The sequence below is a fragment of the Myotis brandtii genome, unplaced genomic scaffold, assembly GCF_000412655.1.
Source record: "Myotis brandtii unplaced genomic scaffold, ASM41265v1 scaffold546, whole genome shotgun sequence".
Taxonomy (NCBI): domain Eukaryota; kingdom Metazoa; phylum Chordata; class Mammalia; order Chiroptera; family Vespertilionidae; genus Myotis; species Myotis brandtii.
This window is the reverse complement of record NW_005370016.1, coordinates 3,600,695-3,613,800: the sequence shown is the minus strand read 5'-3', so window position 1 is coordinate 3,613,800 and position 13,106 is coordinate 3,600,695. Positions and strand designations below refer to the sequence as shown.

At 40.8% G+C, this 13,106-nt stretch overlaps 1 protein-coding gene across 1 annotated transcript in view; it reads right to left on the bottom strand.

Annotated features, from left to right (window-relative positions):
- Positions 1–13,106, bottom strand: part of ZNF654 (zinc finger protein 654) — a 100,055-nt gene that overhangs the window by 42,301 nt on the left and 44,648 nt on the right. The window contains exon 3 of the mRNA XM_005878102.2: positions 9,378–9,459. Coding sequence (XP_005878164.1) covers positions 9,378–9,459 — 82 coding nt within the window. The remainder of the gene's footprint in view (positions 1–9,377; positions 9,460–13,106) is intronic.

Here is a 13,106-nt window from a genome sequence, read left to right as displayed (position 1 = left end):
GGGCCCACGTGCGCCCCCGCCGGTGGCCACTTCCACCGGGGGCCGCTCCCAGGCCGCACCTGACTGGTTGTGACTATTACATGCACCTCAGGTCTGCGCTGGTCATGACTGCTAAGGCATCCGGGCTAATTAGCATATCCCTCAATTAGTATATAGGATAGGTACTTATTCATTGCCATTTTAATTCTGTATGCCTAAGTTTTTCTCTCCATTTCTTATTACAGGAGTCCATTTACTTTTTCTTATACTACTAGCTTGGTGGTGATGAACTCCTTTAGACTTTTTTTGTTTGGGAGACTCTTTGTTTCACCATCTATTCTGAATGATAGCTTTGCTGGATATAGTAATCTTGGATTCAGATCCTTGCTTTTCATCACCTTAAGTACTTTATGCCATTCCCTTCTGGCCTGTAGAATTTCTGGTAATAAATCAGAAGACAGCCTTGGGAGCTCCTTTGTAGGTAACACTTTGCTTTTCTCTTGCTACCTTTAAGATTCTCTCTTTGTCTTTAATTTTTGGCACTTTAATTATGTGTCTGCTCATGGTTCTGTTTGAGTTCATTTTGTTTGGGTCTCTCTGTGCCTCCTAAACTTGTGTGACTTTTTCCTTCACCAGATTACGGAAGTTTGTCATTATTTCTTCATACATGTTCTCTATCCCTTGATCACTTTCTGCCTCTTTTGGCACAATTATGCGAATATTATTGTTTCATGTTGTCCCACAGCTCCCTTAAGCTGTCCTCTTGTTTTTTAATTGTTTTTTCTTTTTTGTTCACTGGTTGACTTTTTCTACCATCTTCCAATATGCTGATCTGATCCTCAGCTTCCCCTAATCTGCTGTGTATTCCTTCCAATATATTCTTTACTTGTGCTGTGTCATTCTTTATGACCGTTTTCATAGTTACTACATGTTTTCTCATTCTGTCAGCATCACTGCCATCATTATTTTGAAGTCTGTATCAGATAAATTTCTTATTTCCATTTCATTTATCTCTTCTTCTGGAGAATTCTCTTTCATTTGGGCATTGGTTTTTTGTCTCCAGAAATTCAGCTGCTGTCTGTGGGAACCTGGCCAGCCCTTTTGTGCCTCCACCCTACCAGTCTCTATGTCTTCTTCACTTTCCATCTTTGGTTATCAGGGTTTTCTCCAGTTAGTCTTCAGTTGATTTTTTAGTTGTATAATTCATTTTGACCCTGGGAACCTGTGTGTGTAGCATCCACTTATTCCACCGCCATTTTTAATCTCCCCTCAAGTAAGACTACAAAGTGTTGGAGACATAATGATGAGTCAGTCTCTACCCACCAGATCTAACAGTGCTATTGGAAAGACTATCAAACTACAGATTGAATATAATGCGATTAGTGTTTTGATTAACAGTGGAAAAATTTAAGGGAGAGAAGTAATATGCAGGCAAAATGTTGAACAGACATAATACAGAACTTCTATTAGAAAAGAACATGTGGGAACACAATTTTGAAACTGATACTCACAAAATGTCTTGCTATTATGGTTGTATTTTTTAAAAGCCACAACTGCAAAGGTATTTTTGAATATCATGATTAGGACTTCACCAAATTAAGTCTTTGGGCAACTTATTCCAAGAAATCTAAGAACATGGTCCTCAGAAGGTTTTAGTAGAAAGTCAGTAATTCTAAACTTCATATTGGCTAAAAAAAAAAAAAAATCTCAGAGATGTGCTGATTTATAATGCCAGGAAATATACACTCTAACTTTATAAGGGGAGGTCAAGATGCCAGTGAAACAGGGTGGGAATAATTTATTTTACCTCCTCTCTCTTTTTTTTTTTTTTAAAGAATTTTTGTGAGTTTATTTGAGCCAAACTGAAGACAGTTGCCGGGAAGCACAATCTCAACGTATTGGGATAATGCTCCAGAAAATGATAGTTTTTCACCTTGTTTTATACATTACATCAAAGGAAGAGAAGTGGGTTACATGAAATCCATTAGTGATAGATTAGAGAGGCAGGAGAAAGGAAAGCAGGGAAACTCTGGGATTGGATAAAAAGTAAGATGATAGACACATACTTCTTTTACTTAGGTGGGTGCAGGATAGTTAACATCCCCAATGACAATGAAGGAATTTATGGTCTCTGTCCTGGTTCCCAGGAGCATTTGGTTGTGCCCCAGGGATATTTTATTGATATTTTACAGAGAGGAAGGGAGAGGGACAGAGAGTCAGAAACATCAATGAGAGAGAAACATCGATCAGCTGCCTCCTGCACACCCCATAACTGGGGATGTGCCCGCAACCAAGGTATATGCCCTTGATCGGAATCGAACCTGGGACCCTTGAGTCCGCAGGCCGATGCTCTATCCACTGAGCCAAACTGGTCAGGGCTGGTTCTTTTACTTTTGATTTATTTTATGCTCTTATGATACAACTGCAATAAGACAGTCCTCCTGCTTGGAAGGTTATACTCCTTACCTCCCACCTTTTCCCCCACTCACCTAAAGAAGGACAAGCAGATTTAAAAAAAAATACTGGGTGGAGTTGCAAGAAAGAAAGTTTAACTAAGACCTACTTCTAGTCTGAACAGAAAAGATTTTTCTGACTTATACATTGTCCTCAAGGGATAGAGATAGTCTTCTCTGAGGTAGAAGTAAGGCGTCTAAATTACTGGTTGGCATTTCGCAGACTACTCCAAAGTCTCTTTTATTTTTCTAAATTGAAAAAACAACAAAAAACACTTTATAACACTAATTTTTCTCTTCATTTATAAAAGTAATGTATATATTTTTTGTTTCAAAAATAAAAACTAGAAAGGTACAAATATAAATCCATGTGTCCAACCATAATTGGGCATTAGTACTTGGATGTTCCAAAGATATTTAAAACTCTGTGTTTAAAGTAGAACTACCTTCTTTCTATATCCCACTCTTCCCCCTGTAATCACCATCCACATAGTGAATGACCCTACCCTGTGGGGTTACTTCAGTTTAGATACCCAATAATATACTTAATTCTCCTCTATCTTCCTATCCCCATCGATACTATAATCTGAGATTTTAGTTCTAGATTATTATGTATGTGCTTTTATTTAAAACGTATTTTTTCCAGAAACATTTCTGACATTGATAGAATTTTCATAATAGCCATATTAATAATAATCCACTAATTTTAACTTGGTTCCTTTGGTCAATCCTATTTCTTTTATTTTGTAACAACTTTCTTTGTAAATTCTTTGTTTTGATCATTTCTAAATCAGCGGTCGTAATTCTTTGTTTTCCTGGTAAATGACATGTAGATGGTTTGTTTTCCAAGTATTTGGACTATTTATTTCTATTGCCCTCTCTCATAAACTGTAGGGCTTGGGCAACTGTAGTAAACAATATTTTTTTTTTCTCTTGAAAAACTCTTTAGAAGGTATCTATTTAGGCTGGCATTTGTTATAATGGAAAGTCATTGCCAGCCTGATAATATTTTTCCTTTTGTGGGAATTGTGTTTATTCTACATGAGTCCTGCATTTGTAGGAACTTCCCTTTATCCTGAAAATTGAAGATTATACCAGATATGACTACACATAACTTTGAATTGAAAATTAATTTCTAGATATCATTTCCTTCATTGATTTGTTTTTTTCTGGAGCTAATCTGCTGTTGATTGCCTTTACTACACTTGTAATTTAGTAGTTTCATCTCTATGCAATATTTACTTCCACACATTCTCTGGGGTTTTCCCTTCTTTAAAATTTCATTTCTAGTTTCATGGAAGATACCCTGAACTCAACCCCAGCAAGAAAATAACTGAATTTTTTAATTCATATTTTTTCTTTATTTTTATTGTTGGCACTATTACAAATGTCCCCATCACCCCCTCCTTTTCCTGCCTCCACCCAACCCTCAACTCCCTCTTTGGCCATCACCACACTGTTATCTGTGTCCATGATCTATGCATATATGTTCACTGACTAATCCCTTCATCTTCTTTCATCCAGTCCCCTGTAACTTGCTCCCTCTGACAGCTGTCAGTCTGTTTCATATATCCATGCCTTGGTTTCTATTTTGTTCGTCAGTTCATTAGATTTCACATATAAGTGAGATCATATGGTATTTGTCTTTCTCTGACTAGCTATATTCACTTAGCATAATAATCTCCAGGTCCATTCACGATATTACACAAGTTAAGATTCTCTCTCTCTTTTTTTTTTTACAACTGCATAGTATTCCATTGTATAAATGTACCATAGCTTTTTCATCCAGTTATCTACTGATGGGCATTTGGGCCATTTTTAGATCTTGGCTATTGTAAATAATGCTCATAACTGATTCTTTTATAACTGTCTTATGTTACCATGTAATTGATGGTAAATGACATTCTCTTTATTCATCTTTATCTAGAATATCTAGAACTGAGAGCTGTTTTACTAATGGGTAAATAAGTCTCTCTGTGGAATCCTGAGCCCAAAGCAAAAGAGAAGGAGAAGTTTTCATTTGGTAGATCAATGGCCTATGAGGCAGTAAAGAGGCAACTACATGGGAGACAACCATACCTTTTCAAGATTCTCTCACCTCTGGGTATTGGGACAGGCTACATTTGGTTTGGGATATATCTTCATTCTCTCGATGGAAGGAATGCTCTCATGCAGAGTCATACATCCCATTTTTAATGTAGGTATAACAGTCATATCACAATTCCTGTTCTGTGGGCTCTGGTGCACACTTGCTAAACTTTCAAGAAGCACCAACAACTCTTTTCCTCTCTGGCTGCTTGAATATTAGCCTCCATCATGAACAACACAGTAACTATCTGGATAAGGAAGTTCATGACCAACAGACTATTTCAGTGGGAACAAATGATCACTGACATCCTTCACCTAAGCAGGCACCCTAAGACAGAAAATTCGTGAAAAACTGGCCAAAATGTATAAGACCATACCAGATGTCATCTTTGTATTTGCATTCAGAACCCATTTTAGTGGTGGCAAGACCACTTACTGGCTTTGGCATGATTTGATTCCTTAAATTATGCAAAGAAAAATGAACCCAAACACAGACTTGCAAGACATGACCAGTATGTCAAGAAGAAGACCTCAAGACAACAGCAAAAGGAGCACAAGAACAGAATGGAAAAAATCAAGGGGACTATAAAGGTCAATGTTGGTGCTGACAAAAAGTGAGCTGGAGACTGGACAACAGAAAGAGTAAAGATTCTTCAGTGCCTTTATCTGTGGTGACTGTGCAGATTTTTCATGAGAGGATTAACAAACTAAAAACTTTTTTTTTTTAAAGCACCAACAAAAATGACACGGACCACACACCAAATGCCCTACCATCTACTATTTCCTCCAGCCCCTCTTATTATACACTGATGTGTGGGTGTGAGGAGAGGAGGGCATTACTAGATAGCACTGGGAGATCCCACTTCTCTTTCTCTCTCTCTCTCAAATTCCCCTATTTAATTGCATTCAGTTAATCAAATATTGTTTGGCCCAACTCTCAATCTGGTTTGTCCAAGTTCTTGATACAGGTCTTCGTCCTTTCTATCTTTCATAAGGAATTTTTTTCCTTATTTTATGTTATTTTTGTAATTTCACTGGGAATCTAGAAAATGTCACTAAACTAATGGCGTCTAGAGGCCTACTGTATGAATTCAATCACAAGCCTATGGAAAATTCACCAATGAACAGATTAAATATAATAATAGTGAGGTAAGTGCATCATATTAGAAATGTGTCATCTTCTTGTGTTGAGGTAAAAAAAAAAAAAATAAGTTATTGGAAACCAAGGGATAAAAAAGCAAACTGTTAGAAGCCAGTGAGTGGAACATCTGGCTCTAAGATTGAAGTTTCTTCTGGGAATAAGCCAGAGGAAAATTATAGTCAGTGGATAAGACTTAAAAATTTCTACTTGAACATCTCAGGTTTTATATCAGAAATCAATGGAAGGCCCTAGCCGGTTTGGCTCAGTGGATAGAGCATCGGCCTGCGGACCAAATGGTCCCGGGTTCAATTCCAGTCAAGGGCATGTACCTTGGTTGCAGGCTCTTCCCCAGCCCGGGCCCTGGTAAGGGCTTGGGCAGAAAGCAACCAATCAATGTGTTTCTCTCACATCTATGTTTCTCTCTGTCTTTCCCTCTCTCTTCCACTTTCCCTAAAAATCAATGAAAAAATATCCTCATGTGAGGATTAACAAATAAATAAATAAAAATAACTTATTAATTGTTTATTTTAAAAAAAGAAATCAATGGAAGAACAGAATAAGCTTATAATTAAGGGCTAGGTTTTGGTTTTATTGTGAAAACAGGTAAGTCCAAGTAGTATGACATCAAAGGCCACACCCTTCACCAGACAGGCTATAAGGCCTGCCTTAAACTTTAAGTCAGATGTTTTGCTAAGAATGATGCCAAGCTGATGATCCTATGCAGCAAGTACAGTATTGTCCTCATTTCACAAATGAAGAAACAGACAAAGAAACTACCCAAGATGACAGCATGAGTAGCAAAGCTAGTATACTTATAGTTGGAATATGGGGACAGGGAGTGGAGGGTGGATACAGAAGGAATAATTAACTAAAAGAATATTAATCCATTGCGGACTCAGTGTGATCCAGGTACCAGCACTATAGGTATTACCTCTGAGCTTGTTAGAAATGCAGACTCACAGGCCCCACCCCAGAACTACTGAGTCATAAATCTGCATTTTAACAAGACCCCCAGGTACATGGTAGAGGAGAAAGAGCATGATCTTAAGCTGGTATGAAAGATGGACAGAAGGAAACCACTTGGGGAAATAGTTTACACTAGCAATATAAAATTTTTTTTAATTTTCAAAGATGACACTCGGATGGCTATTGGATTATCAAAAGTCAGTCAAAAACTTTGGAGAATCCACAAAGCTTAGTAAATGCAAGATTTTAGGGCAGGGGTGGAGAATCTTTTTCTGCCAAGGGCCATTTGGATATTTATAACGTCATTTGCAGGCTATACACAATTAGCAACTTAAAAATTAGCCTATATTTGGTCAAACAATTAACTCACCCCTAGTGCCTGGACAGGGCCAGAACAATTGATTTCTCGGGCCTTATATGGCCCACGAGCCAGACATTACACACCCCAGTTTTAAGGGGATGTACTGCATGTTGGCCTCCCTGGGGCTCTAAGGGCACAGGCCTGGGAAGCACCAGCAGCAATAGCTGAGTTCAGAAAATGGATGACGATTATCTAGGTAAAGCTAAAATGGGAACAAAAGGTGAAGTCTCTCCTAGGAGGCAAGAGTTAAAAAGGCTGAAGAAAAGGGGAAGAGGCCACAGCAACACAATTACAGAAATGGCAGAGAAATTGTAAAAAACAACAAAAAGGAGAAAGGGTGGTGGGCTTTAGAATTTGAGTAGGAGATACAAAATCCATAAACCCTCCCTTGAGGAAATAACTATACTGATAACTGAATGGAAACCCTGCTCACAAGAAAAAAAAAAAAAAGACTATATCCCTTCAAAATGTTATGATTTTATACATCTAAAACAAGTCATCTACTCCATGGACACTTCATTGGTTTCCATTGTCAATACACAGACCACATCTCCATGAGGAATTCCTTGACGATCCATTTAAAACTGAAATTTCCTCCCCAATACCACTATGCCAGCATTCCCTATCTCCCTGGTCTCCATCATTTTTCGCTAAGTCGTTTAAAATACTCTTAATTTACAATTTGGTTTATTGTCATTCTGTTTCCACACTAGAATTAAACTCCACAATAACAAGGTATTTCTGTTTTTGCTTACTACTGTTTGTCCCAGAGCTTCGAACCTAGCACACAGAGGGAACTCAATAAATATTTGCTGAGTAAAAGTTTAAGAATGGATTGCCAAGAACACAAGTGTCAAAGGAAAAACTAAATGGAAAATCAATGTTTTAAATACTTGAATATAGGCTCTAATTAAAATGTAAGCTCCATAACAACAGGTATTTTTACCTTTTGCTGAATATAAAAATGGATAGAGTAAAATGTTCAATGTAATGTTCCTAATTTAATTGATTGTAACATGCATTTTTTCATATTTGTACAACTCTAAAATCAGAATGTTGTATATTCAATGATATCTTAGAATCCATTGTCAACCTGGTAATGGTCGTTATATAGTTGTCATTCTGCTTGAATGGACATTCAAAGACATCATGGACACTTGCAAAAGGGTATATTGGTGACTCAAAATAAAATCTGAGACTGGCAGAGTACTTTATTAACTCTTGGGAACCAAAGATGTGGGATGGGTGTAGGGTAATTAATCCAACTTAACAACACCTCTGAAGCAGGAGTCAAAAATTGGCTAAACAGGACCATAAAGCCAGCTTAAACTTTTTAAAGCCAAGTACCAATGACTTTAGTTCTTCTATTATTTTAGGAAATGCTACATTATCAACACTTTTCATGTCACTGAAGACAAAATGGTATAGAAAAACAGACATCAATGACTGAGTGGAAAAGCATATCTAGACTCAGATTCTGAATGTGAAGATGTTTTAGATATGCCTTAGCCAATTAAGTTTGCTTATAATTTTCATGTTTTGTGTATACACCAGAGTAATTGATAATAAAAATCTATTCAATCTAAAAGCTTGCTTTCAATAAATATAAAATAAAAATTCTAGGTGAAATACAGTATCACATGATTCTTCTGTTACTCTGTGGATCTCCTTCCTAAAGGTGGACAGGAATACTAATGGTTGACCATCAGCCTTTGTGGTTAACACCACAGGAATAAATGTAAGATACTTTGTCTGAACATTTTACCCCTAGGGGGAGCTCAAAGCACATCTTCCTTTATTCCACCCCAGAGAAGTGCTAAGGACATATTAGTGAGCCACAGTACTAGGTTATTTCTTGCTAAGTAAATGGTAAAAAGATCAAATGTTCTTGCCATCTACAGGAATGTTCCTGTGTATTTTTTTACTCTCTTCTCTCATAGAGAATGCAAAAAACATCTGCCTCCTATCTTGGGGAGACTATTGAGAAAATAGATGAGAAAATCAGGGTATAGACAAGGGGAAGCGTGGCATGGGACACACAGCCTGAGTCTAGCTACGGGCAGATCTTCATGGAGCTTTGAAACCAAAGCCTGCAGCAATAAAAAATGAGTTTGTGTCCAGGATGTGCTTAAGAATCTACAGGGTGGTGGTAATAGGCTCTGGTATAGCAAATGTAGAATTGGAATCCTATCTACGGACTGCTTACAAATACAGCTAAAATTCATTTTACGAAACTTTTTTTTCCCACCAGTATAACAGGATCTTAAGCACTACCACCTGAGTAAATTTAAAAACTTATAAGCAATAAGTAACCAATATACTACTTTTAGGTTGAGAATAAAGGCCTGTTTTATATATAGACAAAATGTAAAATAGTAAATTGTTTTACCTGGAATGATCCAAGAATATCCTTTAAGGGCTCTTCATAAAACTCATCTCTTCCAAAAAAAAGCAGCAACTCAAAGAAACTCCTAGGAAAAATAAATGAATGATAACTTTCATTGCTTCTTTGACTTTTGCCCCAATTTAAAAATATCTCAATAGATAACAGCTATGTAATCAGATATCTAGTTTTAAAATAGTTGGCTTTGAAACATTCTATAGATCATTTAGGATTCATTTTATGTTTTCAGTAACATTTTAATAGAAATATCTTCAAGAAAAATACAAAGAAATACACTTAAATTCTGGAATTACAGAATGAACTCATGCCTACTAGTGTTCACACTGCAAAAAAATGCAACAGGATACCAGGTGGGAAAATGTAGCAATACATGTGAAGATTATCTAAAATGGGCACATACTCGTAGTACAATGGGAAGCAGAAAAAATTCAAGTTAATTTTTTTCAGAAGGATATAAGGGATAGATAGAAACAAAAACATATTAGCGAATCACCATGAATCTCTCAACCAACATTTATGTTACAGGCCAATAAAAAATTGAACCACTTTCTTACACCTTACACCAAACAGCTGTTGCCCTTAAAACCCCTCCTCAGACCCCACCTTAGGTTCTGCCTTCTCAGTTTACACAGATTAGGTTCTGATTGGTTGGTTTCTATGCCAGTCAGCATCAAAAGCTCTGCCTCTGAGGCAGCCATTGGCTCCTCTGGGAAACCCAGAATGGCCCACCTTCATGTCAGTGCCAGCCCTTCAGTCACGCCCCCAGTCCACTACTGGGTGTATCCCTCCCTGCTCTGAGAAGCGGCACCCTGAGGTGGCAATTTTGAATTCTCGTCCCTGAGCTAATCTTCTTACAGTGCAAGCTCCGTGAAGGCAAGCATTTGTCTCGTTCATTCTTAGTTCACTCACAAACTTTACCTATGTCTATGCACACAGGCTGTCGTTTTGAAGTGAAAAGTATACATTTGGGGAGGAAGGAGGAGAAAAGTACAGAATGCGTATTGTAAGTAATGTAAAAGTCCCAATTTAAAAGAATCACTGCTTTAAATAGCCTGCTTTAAATAGAACTGCCTTTGCAGTTCACCCAGATTAGGTTCTGATTGGTCTGTTTCTATGCCAGTCAGCATCAAAAGCTCCACCTCCTAGGCAGCCATTGGCTCCTCTGGGAAATCCAGAACGGCCCTGCCTTCATGTCAGCACCAGCCCTTCAGTCACGCCCCCAGTCTGCTACTGGGTGTCTCCTTGGCCACTCTGAGAAGCAGCACCTCAGGTCTGTGCTGGTGGCAATTTTGAATTCTCATCCTTGACCTAACCTTCTTACAATGTGAGCTCCGTGAAGAAACTGCCTTTCCAATTCACCCAGATTAGGTTCTGATTGGTTGGTTTCTATGCTAGCACCGCATGGTGACTGGTCCTTGGGTTATCCTGGTCATCACAGACACAAGCTTTATATATATATATATATACACACACACACACATACACACACTAGAGGGCCAGTGCACAAAAATATAAAATACTAGAGGCCCGGTGCACAGAAATTCATGCACTCGGTGGGGGGGCTCAGCCTGGCCTGTGCCCTCTCACAGTCTGGGACCCCTCAGGGGATGACCACCTGCTGGCTTGGGCCTGCTCCACGGGGGGTCGGGCCTAAGCTGGCAGTCAGATATCCCTCTGGCAGCCCGGGAACCCTAGGGGGATTTCCACTTGCCAGCGAGGAGCAGGCCTAGCTGCAGTCGGTCAATCTTAGTGCTGCTAAGGAGGTGGGAGAGGCTCCCACCACCACCACTGTACTGGCAGCCGTCAGCATGGTTTGTGGCTAAGCAGAGCTCCCCCTGTTGGAGCGCGCTGACCTCCAGGGGGAAACTCCTGCATTGAACATCTGCCCCCTGGTGGTCAATGTGTGTCATAGTGACCAGTCATTCCCAGTCGTTCTGCTGTTAGGGTAAATTTGCATATTACCCTTTTATTATATAGAATAGAGGCCTGGTGCATGGGTGGGGGCCAGTTGGTTTGCCCTGAAGGGTGTCCTGGATCAGGGTGGGGGTTCCCGCTGGGGTGCCTGGCCAGCCTGGATGAAGAGCTGATGGCTGTTTGCAGGCTGGCCAAACCCTCTTCAGGGTGAGGGGGTTCTGCTGGCTGCCTGGCCAGTCTGGGTGAGTGGCTGATGTCTGTTTGCAGGCTGGCCAAGCCCCCCAGAGGGGACCCTCACCCAATGAGGGTGTAGCCATCCTGGGTGCGGGGCTGATGACTGTTTGCAGGCTGGCCACGGCCCCCAGCCACCCAAGCTCCCAGTGGAGGCTGGCTGGAAGCAGGTATCTGGGATTTATTTATCTTCTATAATTGAAACTTTGTTGCCTTGAGCAGACGCCACAGCCAGCCAGGGCAGGCGGGAAGCTTGGCTTCCTCCATCGCCGGGGCAACCAAGCTGCCTGCTTGATCCAGCTCCGTGGCTGCCAGCCGCCATGTTGGTTGGGTTAATTTGCATATTGTCACTCTGATTGGCTGGTGGGTGTAGCCTGGGGCGTACCGGAGGTGCAGTCACTTTGCATGTTTCTCTTTTATTAGATTAGACTAGAGGCCTGATGCACAAAGATTCGTGCAAGAATGAGAAGAGAAACCAGGATGGCGGCATAGATAAACACCAGAAATTGCTGCCTCCCACAACAAATTCAAAAATACAACTAAAAGACAAAACGGACATCATCCAGAACTACAGGAAGGCTGGCTGAGTGGAAATTCTACAACTAGAAGGAAAGAGAAAAGCACACTGAGACTCAGAGGAGCTGCGGAGGTAGAGTGCAGAGGTACAGAGGCGCACACAGCAAGGGCTGGCAACTGAGAACACGGCTGTCTTTTTGAATCTGGAGGGAGTCACAAGCCTCTGACTGCTCTGAACTCCAGTTCTTGGAAGTCTCTGGGGACCCGGACTCGTGCGGGGAGATACTGGACGGTCTGGCAGCGGGCAGAACTCGAGGGCAGCTTTCTCTCGGAGGTGCTTACAGCAATAACCGGGACACTGAGACGCGGGGCCCCTTAGGGCAGGGCTCAGGATCAGCCATAGCTGCTTGCTCCGCCCTGTTGATCCCCTGAGACCCTGCCCCACTCAAGCTGGGGCAGAGGATTTTGCATATGAATGCCCTGGCCCTTTGCAATCTGAAAAGTACCTAACAAACTGCAGCTGGGCCAGACAGACCCAGAACTTCCAAGAGAAGGCCCAAGGCCCCACAGAAGCTTGCACTGCTTCACAGCTGGGCCTCATCTGGGCACCTCCAAACCCCAAACAAGGAAGGGGAATCTGCAGATCTCTCCATTGCTCCTGCTAGGTAGCCTCAGGCAGAGGCTAAATTAGCACCTCCTTAGATCCAAGAGCCAGTGTACCCAGTGGTCAGAGTGGGACCATCCAGACTACAACTCCTCAGATCCATAAGGGACACACTCAGGGGCAGACTCAGTGAGCACCAAAGCCCCACTGAAGCAAGTCTTGCCCCATAAGGGTGTCTTCAGCACAGAAGTTCTCCCACTGTAGACACAGCTGATTCTCACAGCCAATTGGCCTGGAGGTCAATTCCTCCCAGTGATACCTACAACAATCAAGGCTTAACTACAACAAGACTGTGCACACAGCCCACAAAGGGGTGAACCAAGAGTGTCCACCTCAGGTAATTGGGGAGGCTAAGCCACTGGGCCCTATAGGACACCTAGCACACAAAG